Genomic DNA, 18,773 nt, shown 5'->3' on the forward strand with positions numbered 1-18,773 from the left:
GATGACCAATATCCCCCCCAACTGTGCGTGTTCAGCCACATTGGTTGGGTTTTTTTCCCGTATTTTTCACATATAAAAAAGGAAATTAAGATACAATATAAGTTCTATGAGTTTAGGAAGTACAATTGCCCAATAAAAGCCCTCCAGGGGTTTGAAAATCAGCATTCAGCAGTGACCATTTTATAGGAAATAGTTCAAATCCTCAATCTATTCAAAAAAATATAATATAGTATAATATAGGACCCAGTCCTCTGCATCCTAATGCAACTATAGAACATAAAACAACAATTTATTGCAATATTATAAAAGAGAAACACTAATTTGACCCCGCTTAAAAAGTAAGTTCACTAAACTGTGAATGTAAAACTTAAAACATTGCAACTGACTGTCAAACCTTGAACCTTTTTATTTCAAACCTGTCTATTTTGTGCCTGAAACCTGCTGTAACACAGTTCCTGTCTGTCCTTCTGTCTCTGTCTGTCCTTCTGTCCCTGTCTGTCCTTCTGTCCCTGTCTGTCCTTATGTCCCTGTCTGTCCTTCTGTCTCTGTCCTTCCTTATCCTCATTTAAACAAAAAAAAACAGACCCAGAATATTGGTCCACACAAAGCTGTCACCATGCAACCCAATGAATGAACACGGTGTGTTGCCCAAACGCGGACGTACACAGAGTGATTTTTCATCAGATGTCTAAATTGCACATCTCTGTACTTCATCTCTTTGCCTCCTCGCTGGGTTTCTCTTCTCGCCTTGTGTAGCACACTGTTTGCAGGCAGATGAAGATGAGGTCAGTCTGAATATCAATCACTCCGTATAATTATCCTTTTAAGGAAGGTAGGACACATTTTTCTCCCTTCCATCCGTCTCTGTCTTACGACCTGCCTTGGTTTGTGTGTGGCGTCATTGCTTCCTCACAAGAATGATGATAATGAGGTAAATCAAGTGAGGATGATGGATATATGGTCAGCCAGTCAATGTCACAAAATGGCTGCTGATCACTCTATCTATTATCGGCGTTTCCTGTGCCAGGAGTGTTGTTATGTTGTTATGTTGTTACTGACGGTCCTCACAGTCGCCTGCGTGATGGTTGTGCTTCATAACCACAGGCTGTAGCTGTTTCTCTCTGGAGTCAGGGAGGGCCAGAAGAAGAAAAGCACCACCATGTCAGACACTAAGCTGGAATGTGGAGGGGAGGCATCTTCGCTATTGTGTCTTTGACCTCATATGACACTCGTGAAATATAAAGCGATTCCTGATCTTGCTAAACGCAGCCTGACCCCTTGTTCTTTTGTAGTGTTTCTCTGTTGTTTGGCAGCTTCAAAGTATACTTCTTCCCGTTCTTCGTTCTCTCTGGCTTTCGGCTTTCTTTTTTCCCCCCCACCACTTCCGAGAGCGGTGTTGGGACAGTGGGGGCACTGGAGGGGACAGTAATGACTAACCCAGTAGAGGTAATGATAAAGTACAAGCGCTTTAGACTCCACTCTGGCTAGAGGCACTGGTGCTAAGAAAATTATAGTCGTTCATGTGTGTGTTTGGGTAAGAGAGAGAGAATGAGAGGCGGGGGGGGGGCAGACGGTGGGAAAAGACAGAGGGCTGAAAGTACAACAGAGACTGTTTCAGAGTTGAGACAAAGTGGGGCATTGCTGTTATTCAGTTTTCCTCACCATTCATTATAGCAGCCTAGTATTTTTCTGTGTGTATATCTATGCGTGCACACACTCTGTGTCTACTGCATTATCTCTCTACAAGTGTCTCTTGACCTGTCTTTGTCCAGCCCCTCCTGTCTTCCCATATTGTCACCTCCTTTCACATTCCCTCTATCTCGCTCGCGCACATTATTGCCTTCGAGTGTGGCCCCGCTGCACCACTGTCACTCTGGCTCTCCGTGACACCGGAGTGGAGCTCTGCACTGCAGTCACACTGAAGACACTGAGGGAGAGAAATATTTCCGTCATTTCTAGTTTCTCTGGTTTCCTCCCACAGTCCAAAAACATGCAGTATGGGGATTTGGTAAATTGGACACTCTAAATTGACCATGGTGTGTGAGTGTGAGAGTGGGTGGTTGTTTGTCTCTGTATGTGGCCCTGTGATGGACAGGGAAACTGTCCAGGGTGTGTACCCTGCCTATCGCCCTATGTCAGCTGAGATTGGCACAGCTCCCCTCGCGTCCCTCATGTGGAGGATAAAGCAGTAGAAGATGGATGGATGGATGGATGGATTCTAGTTTGGTGTACAAATTGATTAGAAAAGTGTCATCTTGCGTCTGCATTCTCGTGCACGCACTCGCATCTGTGTGACTGTACACTCCACAGCAAAAGAATGCCCACGATGCTTGTGTTTGCTTTCGAGCGTCTGCTGTCTATCATTAGAGTAATAAAAGACTTGCTGTGCTTCACGGCGAGGAGTTCTGGTCTATACGGTTCCTTCATTCCACACAAATTGCCGGCTGCTGTGTTCTGATGGATGTTTGTATTCTGGCCCAAAAACACAGATTCCACTTTAAAGCCCCAGCTCCATTATCTCAGAGAGAGAGAGAGAGAGAGAGAGAGAAGCTGTCTGTCTCCTAACTCTGTCATGCAAAAGTGTTTTAATTAAAGTGCACAGGCCCCAGAACACACACACTGCACAGAGTGAGAGGGAGGTTTATCCATACACACAGGACTCTCCTCCCATTCTGTCTCCGTCTGAACCACTGTCTCTCTCTGTTTGTCTGTCTCTGCTCTGCCATTCTTCTTCTGCCTCCCTCTCTCTCTCTCCCTCTCTCTCTGCGCCCTCTCATTGCGCCTGAAGAGTGACAGGCTGTGTTTTTCAGCCAGTGTTTGAACACCGGGCGATCAATGCCGGACAAAGGGAAAGAGCGGGGGTGAGGGGTGGGGATGGGCAACACAATTGGTTATTGACAGAGAATTTAAAGTCTGAAAGACTGGAGGCGACAGCTTAGTAAGGGGAGAGCAAAGGGATGCAAGGAGCAAAAAGAGACGGGGAGGAGAGGAGTGTGCGAGAGGCATCGCCGCGGTGAATTTGATTCACGGTCATGGCAGAGAATCAGCCGCTTCGTTGTGTTAACTCATTATTCATGTCTGTTTGTGTTTAATTGCATTAACACCCACGTGTAGTGTTGTATGAGCCTGATCGAGTGCATGTAAGTGATGTTAAGTGTGGAACCTGTCGGGATGTAAGATGTAGGAGAAGTGTGTGTGCGTGTGTGTGTGTGTGTTTCTGTGATTTATCAAAGTGTGATTTTGAGATATTCTGTTTGTGTATTTGAGTGAACGTGTAAGCTTTTCTTTATCAAGTGAGTTCAGCATAACATCATTCAAGAGTTCAAGAAGACACAAGTCCGGATGGAAATCAAAAATTTGAGACCTCGCATGAACTATTTTAACAAACATGCACAATCCAAAGAAAAAGCAGGTTTCGACGACGAAGTGAATGACGTCATTAAAGGGAGATTAAAATGAAACGGTTCATTACATTAAATAGAAATACAAGTTATTTTGATTTAAAGGGTGTTGGAAACATTTTAGCAAATGGAAACAGACTACATAACAAAATATATTACAATAAGTCCAATCTTTTGATATTTTTAATGTATAAATGTTACATTTTAAGTATGTTTTGCGTTTATTACCCTGAAAGAATTTATATAATTATCAGCAAGAATACATTTTTCTTCTTTTTTTTTTACTTTACAGCACAGACTATGTGCTGTAAAGTAAAGTAATGCAGTGTGAAGCAGAGAGGGTGCAGTTTGGGGTCAGTTAGGAGTTACTGAATAAATGCAGTTGGCTGTAGAAGAACAAGTGTAAAAGAGAGAGGGAGAGAGAATGATGGCTGTCAGGCCTGGAGCAGCTGTTGACTTCTGTGTGTGTCCTGCGGCTGCAGTGCTACCTGCCTCTGCGCTGGGGGGCAGAGCTGCAGCCACAGCCTTTGTCCCCACTGGCTCCTTCATGCCGGAGGACACAAGGATGAAGAGATGGTACATCCCCATACCTGAAGGTGGTACAGCCTCTGTAATCTCAATCTCAGTTGGCCTTGATTTGAATCCTACCACCACTTTCTCTCCCACCTCTGTCATGCTCTGTATCCTCTTTATCCCAACGTCTCAGACAGAATGTGTCAGGGGAACGGAGGGATGGCGGTAGCAAAGTGCTCATGTTCCTAAAATAGGCAATGCTATCTTTCTAAGTAGTTTTCCTTGTTCCCAAGTTATGGCATAACTGATTTGAAAACTGAATTAGCCTGGTTTACTCACGCTGCAAACACGGCCTCTGCCCTGGCACCTCTTTCTCTGCCCGCTGAAAGTAGAGAGTGGAATTCAAAAACTGAAGCTCTGTGACATTTCTGTGCGAGAGACACAATTTCAATGAGGGTTTTTTTTTCAGTGTGTGTGTGTGTGTGTGTGTCACAGGAGGAAGGTTACTGCACTGAATATGTCCCTTACCTCTGTGCATCTCCTGACTGGAGCCAACCCTGACAGTTATTTGCACTCCTCTCCATCTTCCATTTAATGCCTATTGGATTCAGATTATTTTTGTAAGCAGTACAAAGTTTTTTTTTTTTATTGGAAGGTCAGATGCATTAAGAATTTATGAGGACCTGGATTCACCCGACTCTTGCCTTTGCAGCAAGAAGACCCGGTCGGGAACAAGGACCTTTCTGCATGGAGTTTGCATGTTCTCTCCGTGTGTGCGTGGGTTTTCTCCCACTGTCCAAAAGCAGGTGTGAGTGTGAGAGTGGATGGTTGTTTGTCTCTATGACCCTGCCTTTTGGCTGCCTATGTCAGCTGGGATTGGCACCAGAGGATAAAGTGGTAGAAGATGAACGAATGAATGGATTTAACCTGAAATGTAAAGCCTGAATGTTGCGATACCAGTTTGATAGTGGATGTTGAGGAGAAGATTTTTCATTTTTTGGCCTTTGAAACACAAGTGTAAAATTGTATCTGTGCGTAACATGCCAGGGTTCAGGCAGATCTGCATAGTTATATTATAGTCACATTGTGTTTTTTGGCAGCGGATGCTGCAGTCCTGCTGTCTGCAAGTGATATGCCACAGGGTTTTTCTCCACGCTGCCTGTGCATCACTGTTTTGCTCATGCACACAAGGATACAGTATATAGGCGTCCTGACGGACACATTTTGAAATGTGGTTGTCGAGTTTGCGTCACTGTTTACATCGCGGTAAACAGACGAGCCTGAGTGGAATAAAATGTCTGAGTCCATTGACATTACCAACAACTGCGGAGAAAGGTTTAACTCCAACCGACTTTGGAGGCGAGTGTCACTTTATTCTGACAAGTGAAAATAATACAATCCTCCACTGAAGAGTGATTATGCTCGCTAAAGAAATTAAATAATAGAAATCAATTAACATGACAAGTCAGCCTTAAACATAAAGGATTAAAATGTACCTATAACAACAGAAAGAGGAGATGTGATGCAGGAAACAAAAGTGGACATAGAAACACTTACATTCATAACAAGAGTTCCTAACCTTCCTGGAGGTGGGTTAGGAAAAAAAACACTTAACAACAATTTCAGGAAAAACAGTTTACTGCTGCATGATTGACATTGTTGCACCCATCACATACACAACTCACAAATTAGTCTCTAAACTTTTCACCATCTGTGCAGAAAAAAATATGATGACACTTGACATTTTTAAAAAGCAACGCGTTACGCGGCACCGTTATCGGTGCCAGCGGACACATAAATCTGTCTACTGCCGTGACACACACAAACAACAGTGGCCAATAGCATCGCAGCATCAATAATACTGCCCGGGATCTATCCATTATTATTAGAGTAACACATCAGAGTGAAGAGGTCAGAAATATTGTGTCCTTCCTGTCAGGCAACGTTGCCGATAGGGATGTGTCACATCGTAAATGTCAGGGGATAAATGTGCGATCTACAGGACCTGTTCATGGAAGGTCAGCGGCTCCCTCCTCAGCTGAGAGACGTGACTCATCCATGGAGACTAGAGCAGGAGGCTTGCACCGACCAGATTAGTGGCAGTACAAGCGGGTGAAAATGTCACTGTGCTCCTGCATTCTCAGTGAAACCTGTTAGGGTCCAGTGTGTAATCATGTTGAAAGCAGAAATGAAACAAAGGAAGACGAGCGCTCATCCTCAAACCCGTCACGTCTGTGTTTTTCAGAGAGCAGCGACTACAGCGACGCTGAGGTCCTCCCAGACTCCTTCCCGTCTGCACCGGCAGAACCTCTGCCAGAATTCCTGATGGAGCCAGAGGACGCTTTCATTGTAAAGAACAGGCCAGTGCAGCTACGGTGCCGAGCGTCGCCAGCCACACAGATCTACTTCAAGTGCAACGGCGAGTGGGTGAATCAGAACGATCACATCCCCAAAGAAAGCCTGGACCAGGTCACAGGTAATGATACACACACACACACACACACACAGAAGTACACACATAGTCATGTCACCTTGTATTTCACAGACATAAACATCATACTCAATTACAAACATCATTTTCAACTACATAATCCATTAGCTCCTATAGGGTTTTATGTGCACTTTAACTGCTTTTGGCCTGCAGCCATTGCATTATTTATATGCACTGTGAAAAATATGGCTCACTAGCTTCTCTCAACCCTTTCTCTTTCTTTCTTTCTTTTTCTCTTTCTCTCTCTTCCTCTTTCTCTCCTTTTTTTCCCCCCTCTGCTCAGGTCTGGTGGTGAGGGAAGTGGACATTTCAGTGTCGAGGACCCAGGTGGAGGAGCTGTTTGGTCTGGAGGACTATTGGTGCCAGTGTGTAGCCTGGAGCTCGGCTGGCACCACCAAGAGCAACCGCGCCTACGTTCGCATTGCATGTCAGTAATAAATGTGTGTGTGTGTGTGTGTGTGTGTGTGCTGGTGTCTGTTTATAAAGAGGGATAGAGGAAAAAGGGGAAAGTAGGTGGAGTGACAGCGGGATGTTGAATGTTTCTGACTTTTGTCTTGTCAGCTTTAGTATATATGCAAATAAATGTGTTGTTACATTCCATCATCTCAGTCCCTCGTGGTAATGTGTGACACAGGGTGATTGACACTGTGCATGTTTATGAAGGTATTACGAAAAAGAAGCACAACACGGCAACGGAAGCTTTTTCGGGGGGGGGGGGGGGGGGGGGGGTGTGTGTGTACGTGTGTATATGTGTGTTTGTCACTTAGATAAACAGGGTGTCACTCTGTTGTCGTCTTTGTGTCACTCTTTGCTGACTGCATCCCTCTCTCTCGCCTACTGTAGACCTGCGGAAGAACTTTGAGCAGGAGCCACTGGGGCGGGAGGTGCGACTCGAGCAGGAGGTGCTGTTGCAGTGTCGCCCCCCAGAGGGCATGCCTGTCGCTGAGGTAGATATCAGCTTGTTCATGAGCTGCCTGTTTCACTTGTTCCTCTTTCATCGCCTTCACTGTTAAACGTCTTGATGCTGATGGGTTATAAATACACTTTTATTTTGCGCCGTTTTTGCAAGTCTGTGTAATTTAAGCAGAGTCTAACCGATCCGTAATGAATCACGTAAGTTTATGCACCGAAGTTTACGCCAACATAAAACAAAAGGAAGGAAAGAAAAGGGCAAAGACGCTGCAGTGTGAGAGATTTAAGAGGAAACAGCTACATGACATCATCAAGAAAACAGTGATCAGCAACAGTGTAGCAATGTATTACAGACATGTGAGACCTTGGCTTAAGGATGTCATGTCTTAATATTAAAATATTAAATACTCTCTGAGGGCTGATTCTAATAAATGTTTGACTCAATGTTATTTATTTATTTATTTATTTATTTATTTATTTAGTTAAAAGTTTGATTTGATCTATTTATTTAAATAAATACATATTGATGTATTGTTTTGTTTTTGGGGTTTTTTGTGGGTTTGTCAGTGTCTCTTTGTCTTGACCACTATTGCTGTATTGAACTGTATTGAACTGTATAGAAGAAAAAAAAAAGACATGTAAGACCGAGAGGACAAGCTGTAGCCGAGCTGTTCAAAGGAAAGAGGAGAAGACAGTAATGCAACATTATGGAAGTCAACTGTGGTGAAACGCTAAAAAAAGAAACTAAGAATGCTCAAATTTTGACACCATCCGATTATTATCACAGGAAAGACGCGCGTCATCCGGACTGAATAGGTCTTTGTGTAGTTTGCTGACTCATATCTATATGCGTAAATAGATTTATATGGAGAAATATCGTTTGAAAGCGAAAGCAATGTGTGTTTGTATTTGAATTTGTAACAACGTTCTTTATGTTCCTGCGTCTTTACAGGTGGACTGGTTGAAAAACGAGGATGTCATTGATCCGTCGCAGGACCCCAACTTCCTGATCACCATCGATCACGATCTGATCATAAAACAGGCCAGACTTTCAGACACCGCGAACTACACCTGTGTAGCTCGCAACGTGGTGGCAAAGAGACGCAGCAGCACCGCCACGCTCATTGTTTACGGTAACACACAGAGTTTTAGGCCGCTCCCACGCGTCGCGTGTTCAGGTATAGACAAATGTCTTCACGTTTGCTTGTGTGTGTGTGTCTGTCTCTCTGTCAGTGAGTGGAGGTTGGTCGTCTTGGACTGAATGGTCAGAGTGTAACGCACAGTGTGGGCGTGGCTGGCAGCGACGCACACGCAGCTGCACTAATCCTACTCCTCTGAACGGAGGAGCCTTCTGTGAGGGTCAACCTTTCCAGAGAGTGACCTGCACCACACTGTGTCCAGGTGAAGATCTTTTCCCACATAATTATTCATGCGCTGGAATATTGTGAAATGTCCCAAATTGACCTTTTGCACAGAATACCAGTATTAATTCAGCCGACTAGGACAGAAATACATTTATTCATAGCTCCATGTCATCGTGAATAGGAAGCGCACCGTCTATGTTTTTTTTTTTTTTGTGTCCAAAGAAGTTATGCACTTCAAGCCATTACATATGCATCATGCTGCATTAAAACGCCATCCCCAATTCCCCTCTACCTGGACTAATTTAGCTGTTGGGTAGCTGTAAAATGACTTGCATCTCCGCTGTATCATTCCAGTGGATGGAGGCTGGACAGAGTGGGCAAAGTGGTCCGCCTGTGGGACCGAGTGCACCCATTGGCGCAGTCGCGAGTGTCAAGCTCCCCCTCCCAGGAACGGAGGAAAGCACTGCAGCGGCAGCATGATGGAGAGCAAAAACTGCACTGAGGGGCTGTGTGCACGTAGTAAGTCACCAGATCGATTTATTTGAACTAGGATGGTTTTTAAATGTCAAAAAAAAGAGTAAACATTTGAGGTAATGTATCTTAAATATGCAGTTGTCCCTTTAGCAAAGACCAGCATCTGTTTAATCTAGTTCACTGGTGTGGAGACACAAACTGTCTGTGCATAAAGAAAGTGTGGTGTTTCTGAGCTATCTATAGGGGTCAGTTCCTTAAGAAGCAAATTTGCCGCTTCAGATACTGGGGCGTTCTACAATTCTATGCTTTCTTTTGTGCTGCACTGTATTGCAAAGATATTTTGTGTAGAGCAGTATTCCCATGGTGTTCAGTGATTACAGCCTGGTGAAAGTGTAAATGGTGTAGAGTGAGATGAAAACATCCAAGGCAGGTGTTTCATGGGGGACAATTTAGTTTCGCAGAGAGAAAAAGCAGAAAAGTGAGCCACATCTTAACAGCACAGATGGACAGAGAGAGAAAGAGCAAGTGCACACGAGGAAGCTCATGGAGTGGGAAGCGAGCATGACATGACCAAGTTGGAAATGAGCACAGGGAAGAGCATATGAGAGTGAGTCAGACTCACACTGGCACCCAGTGTGCAGCCTGTGATGAGCTTGGAGGAATCCAGCTGACAGTGCATTAGAATCTTTGAGATGCACATCCACAGAGGCAGTGAGATACATTCACGTACACACCCGAGACTCCCCAACACGCCCATGCAAATGCTCATGCAGTGGGGAGGTTTCACGTCCACACATTAGGTGCAGCACTGTGGCTTCTCCGCTCTCAGACCTACACATGAATCCTGACATAAACAGACTTCCATGGAACAGACAGATTAGACGACTACACTTTCTGATTTGGCGGTAGGGAGCTTGAGCGTTCCCAGGAGGCAGTCGAGAAACTCTGACGGGGGAACAAAGATGCAAAGCACTGTGCCGGAGGAAATCTGTGAAGTCGTCACTCGGCAACCTGCAGGTTACTGAGTGGCTTATTTACGTTTCACGCTGATGTGATTATTCAAGGGTCACAATTTATCGAGGAGACTTAATGACTGCTTACGTTCCCTGCACCCGTAGTGGTGACTCACATTACTGTCGTCATTGGAAAGACTGATCCTGTCAGGTTCCCATAAGGACAGTATAGAGACATGGTTTTGGTGTCTGAACTCTTTTGAAGCCTCTAGATTCACAATTGGACAGGTGTCCACTCTGTGTGTTGGTCCCAAGCCCGGATAAACGGGAGAGTTGCGTGTAAAACTCGCAACTCGAGTTGCGTATAAAAAAAAAAAAAAAAAATCTCCAAATCAAAAACCCTGAAAGAAAAATAACAAAACACAGCAAATAAGAAGCAAGCTCATTCTCCCATAGACGAGTTGCCCTCTGGTGGCTGTTCAGTATACTGTTACTTCCTGGTTGGCCTCATTTGTCAAACCACACAGGCTTCGGTCTACGATCCACAGTACATTGTACCATATATCACACAACACCACACTGTAACTGTCTATTTCACTTTATGCAAACAATTGTTCCGCAGTGCTGCACATTCGCACACCTTTCTAGAAGAGATACACATTTATTATTTACATATAAAATACGTTTTCTCACTTGCAGTGCGGCATTTGCATTTTTCCTACTGATGAGCTTTTATTTACTTTGCCCTCAGTTAGTGTCTCCTTCATTTGCATAAAAAAATAGTCCATCCATTTTTATGTTTTTCTTTTTTTTTTTTCCTTTCTTCTCCTTCTCCTTCTCGTCCTGCTCGAACAGATAAAAAGATTTCTATTGAACATGCAAGCCATCGTAAGTTCACCCTTCCATGACTTCACTCTTTCACCGCTTCATGCTCTTCATGCTGCGTTTGTGTGTGTGTGTGTGCTCATGCAGGTTAGGGGGTCCTAACATCTGTGGATTTGAGTGTGTTGATGCTGCCCTTCCACGCTTTGTTGTCATCTCTGATCAAGCTTAGCGAAGACTCGGGCTCACCTTCTTGTCCAGCTGGCTCAATTATCACGTTGTTTTCCCCCCTCTTGTCTGTGTTGATTAAGCGTAGCATAGGTTCCTGAACTGGCTTCATCTTCTCACATTCGCTTCATTTCAATAACAGCTTATTGCAACTAGGGTAGGGTGGGAATTATGAAAGAACCATATTAATAAAAGTCTGTATAAATTGGTTTAACTGGCTCTGCAAACTGTGTTACGGACAGAGCCTCGTGAAGTGGAGCCTCTTTCACCCACGTGCGATCCAGTGGGAGCAAAGCATTTAGTGGAGAGAAAGAGTTGATTTGTGTCTGATTTTCAGATCATCTCTGATATAGTTTACATTTCAAGTGATGGTAATTCCTCCAGCTCAATGTGATGCAGGCTCAGGGGAGAGCAGCCACAGTAATGCACCTAATTCGCCATTGTTCCGTTTCTGGTAATAAGTGCGGACGGCTGTCAGATTTGGTTTAATCATGCCACGTGAGCATGGGAGCTCTCCTTCCAGCCTGTCTGCCTCTGGCTTTCCTCTCCCACTCTTGTGTCCTGTCTACCACTCTCACTGCTCTGTCGTGTCTGTGGCTTCCTACAACTTCTTCCCCGCTCTCTCATGCTCTTTCAACACAGGCCTTTTCCTCAAGCACTGCTATCCTTATCTCCTTTCTCCGCACCATACTTATAATCCCTCTGTCCCCATAACAAATCACAGCCTTATCTGGCTTCCTCCTATCCCTTTTTGCCAAATTGCCTCTCTTCTCGCGCTCCTCTCCTCTCTTTATCCAGCCTGTCTACTCCCTTTTTCCTTTTTTGCTCCTCTTTGTCTCCCGCCAGCTTCTCTCCTTGTCGTCCCCTCGTTTCTGCTGTGGTGTGCCTGGCTCATGTGTCTTAAGTTTTGATTTGGCTCTGCTGGTGTTTGGGTGTCAGGGATGAGCTGGCTGTGTTGTGCCTGCTGACCACAGTTGGAGAGAGAGAGAGGGAGCTCGACAGATCGCACAGATGTGTAGCAGCAGGCACGCGGCCATAGTTAAAGAACAGGTGTGAATGTTTTAGTCTCTCTTAAAACAACGCTCACAGGCCAACAACTTCAACGGAAGAATCATCCATCACTGTGATTGTGTCCCTTCCTGTACTGGCAGCAGAACTTTCTCCTCACTAATGTAATTCCAATGTAACAGATGGTTGGACAGAGTCCACAGTCCTTTTGTGAAGTTCTGTGTAAAAATGCATTTTAAGGTTCGGCTGAAGCTCGGCCAGTGCCAGTACCTTAGCAGACTCACAGAGGCTTCTTATTATTACACAGTTTTTAAAATGGTATGTGTACCTGCTGCATGGCGGTGGTTGGCATCCACTTTATGGCTGTTAGTTTGGACGGCACGTGTTTGACAGCTGAAGCCATACATCGGCTTCAGGGGAACTTAGGAAAGCATCTTTACACAGAGCGATGCCTTTGAATAACAAACAAATCCCCCATCTGTTTCACTGGTAACCATTCAGAGGGTAGTCTCCTCAAAAGCCAGTGTGGGCACAGAGGGGGATTTATACAGCAATCCTTGAAATACTTAATTGTGTGAAGTAAACATGTGGAAAGTCTGCTGCGACCATTTCATCTTGGAATTATTGTTTTTTTTATGGGTAATGTGATCGTCAGACACAACAAGTGAATAATATGGAAGCTCCTTCACAATTTCCCAGCACTCATGCTGCTTGTTTTTGTGGATCAATAGAAGAAACCTTGACAAGATTGATTCCACAACAATGCAATAATGTGAAAATCTGGTCAATTTAGGCGCTGGAAAAAAAGATAACTTACACATCAGAGTTTTCGTTTGTAGTCTCATCGTCAACTAATCAGTTTATAGACTAATCTTTTCAGCACTTGCAATGAACTAATACACTATTCCCTGCTTCGGTGGATGAAATGCAATGAGTTGTCTTTCCTTTTCCCTTTTGTCATTCTTTGTCATTGCATTTGTGTCTTTCTGTTTTCACACACGTCTCTTTACAGTGTCCTTTATTGTGTAATTCTTCCAGCGCTGGCTCCAGGTATGGGCGTGGCAGTGTACGCGGGTCTGGTGGTGGCGCTCCTGCTGTGTGTGATCCTGGCTCTGTGCGTGGGAGGGCTTGCATATCGCCGCAGACGCCGCCATCTGCATGGTGATATCACCGATTCTTCGTCCGCTCTGACCAATGCGTTCCACCCTGGCAACTACAAGCCACCGAGACAGGGTGAGTCCACTGTTCACCGTTTAGCACGTAGATGATTTCTTATTCCAATCATTCCGTATAACTTTATTTTTCCTCATCTTCATAGTTAAGGTTCTCCACACTTGCACTGTTTATACCTTCACATGAGGTCATTCTCTCGTGCGCTGTTATCTCCTCTCACTTTTTTCTTTACTTTACTGTGGAACATTTCACAGATATTAAACTTGTGTTTATGGTCATAAACACTCATTTCACTTTTAGCATGCTCTCTCCCCTGCCTGTGCTATTTGTGGTGAAAGGGGAGCGTCTCTTATATTTCCCTGTATTGTCCACAGATCACCCTCACCCGCTGCATCCCTCAGTTCCCCCGGATCTGACAGCCACAGCAGGAGCTTTCCGCGGGCCGCGCTTCTCTCTGCAGCACGGGGTCAACGACAGCCCCCACAAAATCCCCATGACCACCTCTCCGCTGCTGGACCCTTTGCCCAGTCTCAAAATCAAGGTGTATAACTCCTCCACTCTTTCCTCCGTGGAGCTTCCTGTGGACATGAGCTTAGGTGATGGGGAGATCCTCAGCCTCAAGTCGGTGGGAACCGTGGGCAGAGAGCGCGAGTACCACAGTCACACCCTGTCCAGAGAGCCAGGGCTGAGCACCAGCGCCACCTTGGGTAGCCTGGGAGGACGCCTCACCATCCCGAACACAGGTAATAACAATCCTGTCCAGCACAAGTGGGAAGTTTTGTATGTTCCAACTTTTAATGACGATGACGTGCCAAATTAATCACACATACAGTAGATAAGATCACACATGACACCTTCTGCTTTAGGTGTGAGCCTGCTGGTCCCTCCTGGCACAATCCCCCAGGGGAAGTTTTATGAGATGTACCTCATTATCAACAAGTGGGAAAAAACAACGTGAGTGCTGTTCATTTTTATCCCTCTAATTCACACGGGGAAAAAAAACCCTTGGTTGTTGTTTTGATGATTTTAATTTGTTTCCGCTGAGTTTACGACGTTGTTGTCCATCAAATTCTGTGATGTGGAATGATGTTAATGAATCTATTAGCAAACGTGTAATACAGCTAAACTCATACAACATGTGTATGTCACGCTCAAGCATGTCCCGAATAAACCTGGTGGAAGAGACCTTTTTCACAGCAAATATCTTTTGACATGAAATGGTAGCCCACAGACTCATTAGAGTTCCACTCCAGGTTTTGGTGGAGTTGTAAGAGTAGGACACACTTGACACAATACTTGACACATAAGTCTGTAGAAGCCGTTTCCTCTTCTGAAAAAGGTGTTATCTTAATACCGCATACATGTTAACTGGATTTTCCTGTAATGAGTCTAATGGTGGCCTAAGACTTTAGCACAGTATATCATTTCATTTCATTTACAACTTCCTCATCACTATTCATGACAATTTTCTAGAAGTTTGATTTCCCTCAAATACACATGGGCGTAATACGAGATTCTGACAGTATGACAGTATATATAAAATGTCAGCTATTTTTTCAGCTATAACACACCTGACTGACACCTCGCACCAACCTGAGAGGGGAGAGGTTGTGTTGCGTAAAAGTTCTTTACAACCTGGGTGGTTCCTGCACTTGAAAATGAATGAAAACAGCAGTGGTTGATATAGGTTTTAATACCTCAGTATATCCCGAGTTATTGGCCCATGCCTGTAGCCTCTAATACATTGAATACATTGACCTGACGTTCTTTTATAAATTAAAGCACGATGTTTCAAAAATGATGCAAATGTTTTTTGTGTGTGTGTGTGTGTGTGTTGATAGGCTACCCTCTGAAGGCAGTCAGACAGTATTAAGTCCCGTGGTCAGCTGCGGTCCATCTGGTATGCTACTGAATCGTCCCGTGGTCCTAACGTTGCCCCACTGTGCCCAGCTAGACACACCCACACCTGACTGGACCATCACACTCAAGACTCAGACGCACCAGGGGTCGTGGGAGGTCAGACAGCTTAAAAACTGAGACGTTTTCGCTGACGTGCTTCCACAGAATCTTACACCAATCTTGACTTTTCAGGAGGTGCTGACAGTGGGTGAAGAGACTTTGTCGTCGCCGTGCTACCTGCAGCTGGAGGAGGAGTGCTGTCATGTTCTCATGGAACAGTTGGGAACGTATGGCCTGGTGGGCCAGTCCTGTCCACCGCAGCCCGCCTGCAAACGCCTGCAGCTGGCTCTGTTTGCCCCGCGAGCGCCATGCCTTTCCCTCGACTTCAGCCTCCGGATCTACTGCATCCATGACACACCACATGCCCTCAAGGTGTTTATCTTTGTCTCTTTTACACTCGCGCTCTCTCTCTCCGTGCGTTTTCGATCTGATTTATGATCTTTTGCACCTTCATTCTTCCAGGTTGCTTTTTTTTTTGTTGTGTTTTTTTGTTTTTTTTTTTATGAGTCAGTCAATACTATTGTTGTAGTTTCCCCACTGGTTTTAACATTACACTCCTATAAACACTGTTGGACGCAGGAAAGGATCATCAAACAATGGAGTAGACATGCATCAGCGATTTTGTCTTCTTTCTTCCACGCATTCGTCTTCCTTTTCTTAACTTGACACTTACATTAATCACAATGTAACTTGTAGTTCTGTTGGAGATTCGGGTGTGTTGTGCTCGTGGCAGCTAATGTATCTTTGAGCAGCTATCGTCCAACAGAGGTAAAGTGACCTCGCTTCTTTCTCTTTTTTCCCGTTTTCCTTTTATTCTTTTCAGTCCAAACGAAAGCCATCGAATTCATCATATTTTGAACAACGTCCTGGCGCCAGAAAAGCTTTAGACTTTTTACTTTTTTTTATATCAAATGCTCTTGACAAGATGCTGTAAAGACTTTCATATGGTAAAAAAAAGTGCAGTGATATACAAGTTAAATGTTCCTCCATCATATCAGCTGTAGTTTTAACTCGTGTCATTTTTAATTAACAACTAATGTAATGTATCTAAACAGGAAAATACATTTAAAAACTAGAAGGTTACATAATGCAGAAGACCTGGTCTTGCAAATAAATAAGCACAACATAAAAACATAATGAAACCACGTATAAATAGATTATTTAATATAAACAAGATGTTGTGAAGTCAGAGCGCGATACGTGATAATAACAATAGAAGTTAACATAGCTCAGTTCCACTGTGGTTCGGGGGAAATATAAGAGCACTATTCCCTCTTAACTGATCCTGCTGATGCCTCGTGTTTTTATGTTTTGTTTTTTTTTCAAATTACATTCTGGTGCACGTATCACATATTGGATCCGTCTCAGTCCGAGCAGCACCTCAAAATAGCACAGCGCAATGCAATGCTAGCTCCCGATGAAACAGTAAGTGAGCAGCGCTGCAGTCGGTGACATTAAATGTTGTCTTTCTCTCAGTCTCTCGCTCAATCTTTTTTTTTTTAAACATGAGCGGGACGTGTGCCGTTCACTAAAGTTCAGGCAGCTTTCACACTGTTGGTAGAGACAGACACAACAGAGACAACATTTGAGACAACAGAGACAACACTTGACACGTTTTAATTAAGCATTTGACAAGGCAAGATATAGTATGTGAGTTTTCTGCATTCAAATATTGAAATACAATTAGACTAGTGTTATATATTTTGGTGAGGAGTGTTTTACATGAGAGTTTCCAACTCTCTTTAAATCCATAGACATTTTATCCACTTTACCCATCTCTGGGTAACCATGTCTGGGCCAAACGCTGAAAATAAATAAATAAATGGAGGACCTAACCCTAAGCCTGTTTTCTGTCTGCCTCTGTGCAGGAGGTGCTAGATTTGGAACGGAGTCTGGGTGGAGTTTTGCTGGAGGATCCTAAGCCGCTGCTCTTTAAAGACAGCTACCACAACCTGCGTCTGTCCATCCACGATATCCCTCACACTCACTGGAGAAGCAAACTGCTGGCCAAATACCAGGTGACTTGATGTTGTAGATAACAGGGACGAGAGCCTGCTGCATTTTATAATAGGTGTAGAAGATACGACTGTTTAAATACATAGTGTTGCTGGATTGTTGTGGGGGTTTAAAAATGAGTATGCAATGTGTCATAAACATTAGAACACAGCATTAGACCCTATAGAAGTCACTGCTGTTGCTGGCAGAACTGAGATTGCAGTTTAAAGCTTTTCTAACAGGTAATCTGATAGTGGTTCTAAATTATGGACAGTGCACTTTAGAGATAAATTGTGCTCAGACACTGGTGCAGACGCCCAGCACCATAATAGAGCTTATTGCACACCTCATTGAGTGGCAACTGTGTTCAAGATTATTGACCTTTTCCTTTGTGTGACAGGAGATCCCGTTCTATCACATTTGGAGCGGCAGTCAGAGACCTCTGCATTGCACCTTCAGCCTGGAGAGAGGCAGCCTGGCTGTGTCGCAGCTCACCTGTAAGATCTGCGTGCGACAGGTGGAAGGGGAGGGACAGATATTCCAGCTTCATACAGACATCCAGGAGGTAAAGGTGGCGACTAAAAATGAAAAAAAAAAAGAAAGGCTAATAGATGACAATCCAATGGAAACCACAAAACCTTGTCTCCCTCTCTGTGAATCCAGACGTTACCACCTCACTCGCCACTCCCCTCAGGAGGCGCCTGCCTGCCTTCCTCCCAAGTGGGACCCTATGCCTTTCGCTTGCCTGATTCCATCCGCCAGAAGATCTGTGCCAGTTTGGATGCACCCAGCGCGCGCGGGTGTGACTGGAGACTACTGGCACGTAGTCTGGGCTTTGACAGGTCAGATCAGCCTCACATGTTTAGGTGTGAAAGGCAGCCTGGTCAGGCTGACGTTGTGATGCGGAGGTTTGTAGCTTTTACTGCACGGTGAAAGATCTGTGTCGCTGTCTGGCGTTATAGGTGTATGGGGTTGACAGATAAAAAGGGCTGGTCGGAGTTCACTGTTGGTGCTTCGGTGGTGTTATGACACTGTTATGACAATAATTCGGTTTTCGTGTCATGTCATGTAAACACGTTAGTCCGACTAAAATCCAGCGAGTCTTAGTCAGACTAACATACCTGGATAATGTGATTCATAGTCCGATTACTCCTGCATGTATGCGCTTAGTCAGACTGGAGTCAGACTTGGCGTTCTGCATCAAGATTTACTCCCTGGTCTTTGACCCGGAAGTAGAAGGAGATGACGTAAAGGACATCAGGAAGGTCATTCAATATGTACTAGTTTAGCCACCTACGGAGGCTGTAATAAACTGTGAGCTAGGTGGCTAGGTAAAAGAGATTTATATCTGTAGTGACAACCTGCTTTTTAGATTTTCCCAAATCATTTGGCCTTATTTAAATGATCATAAATGATAGTTGCTTTGCTGGGTGTTACCAGCAGAATTCCAACAAACAAATGACCTCATGTGTTTAGAATC

General features: G+C 44.4%; 1 protein-coding gene across 4 annotated transcripts in view; it reads left to right on the plus strand.

Moving 5' to 3' along the window:
- Window positions 1-18,773, plus strand: part of unc5b (unc-5 netrin receptor B) — a 46,043-nt gene that overhangs the window by 26,956 nt on the left and 314 nt on the right. Inside the window, exons 2-16 of one of the 4 annotated variants that reach the window (XM_058651999.1) lie at window positions 6,160-6,390; window positions 6,689-6,832; window positions 7,249-7,352; window positions 8,270-8,450; window positions 8,551-8,718; window positions 9,036-9,200; window positions 10,964-10,996; window positions 13,205-13,399; window positions 13,714-14,082; window positions 14,206-14,293; window positions 15,181-15,355; window positions 15,431-15,670; window positions 17,167-17,316; window positions 17,694-17,858; window positions 17,957-18,201. In XM_058651999.1, the coding sequence (XP_058507982.1) occupies window positions 6,160-6,390; window positions 6,689-6,832; window positions 7,249-7,352; window positions 8,270-8,450; window positions 8,551-8,718; window positions 9,036-9,200; window positions 10,964-10,996; window positions 13,205-13,399; window positions 13,714-14,082; window positions 14,206-14,293; window positions 15,181-15,355; window positions 15,431-15,670; window positions 17,167-17,316; window positions 17,694-17,858; window positions 17,957-18,201 (2,653 nt within the window). The remainder of the gene's footprint in view (window positions 1-6,159; window positions 6,391-6,688; window positions 6,833-7,248; window positions 7,353-8,269; window positions 8,451-8,550; window positions 8,719-9,035; window positions 9,201-10,963; window positions 10,997-13,204; window positions 13,400-13,713; window positions 14,083-14,205; window positions 14,294-15,180; window positions 15,356-15,430; window positions 15,671-17,166; window positions 17,317-17,693; window positions 17,859-17,956; window positions 18,202-18,773) is intronic. The other 3 variants (XM_058652001.1, XM_058652000.1, XM_058652002.1) reach the window with 3 other exon arrangements.

This window comes from Solea solea, chromosome 15 (genome assembly GCF_958295425.1).
Source record: "Solea solea chromosome 15, fSolSol10.1, whole genome shotgun sequence".
Lineage (NCBI taxonomy): Eukaryota > Metazoa > Chordata > Actinopteri > Pleuronectiformes > Soleidae > Solea > Solea solea.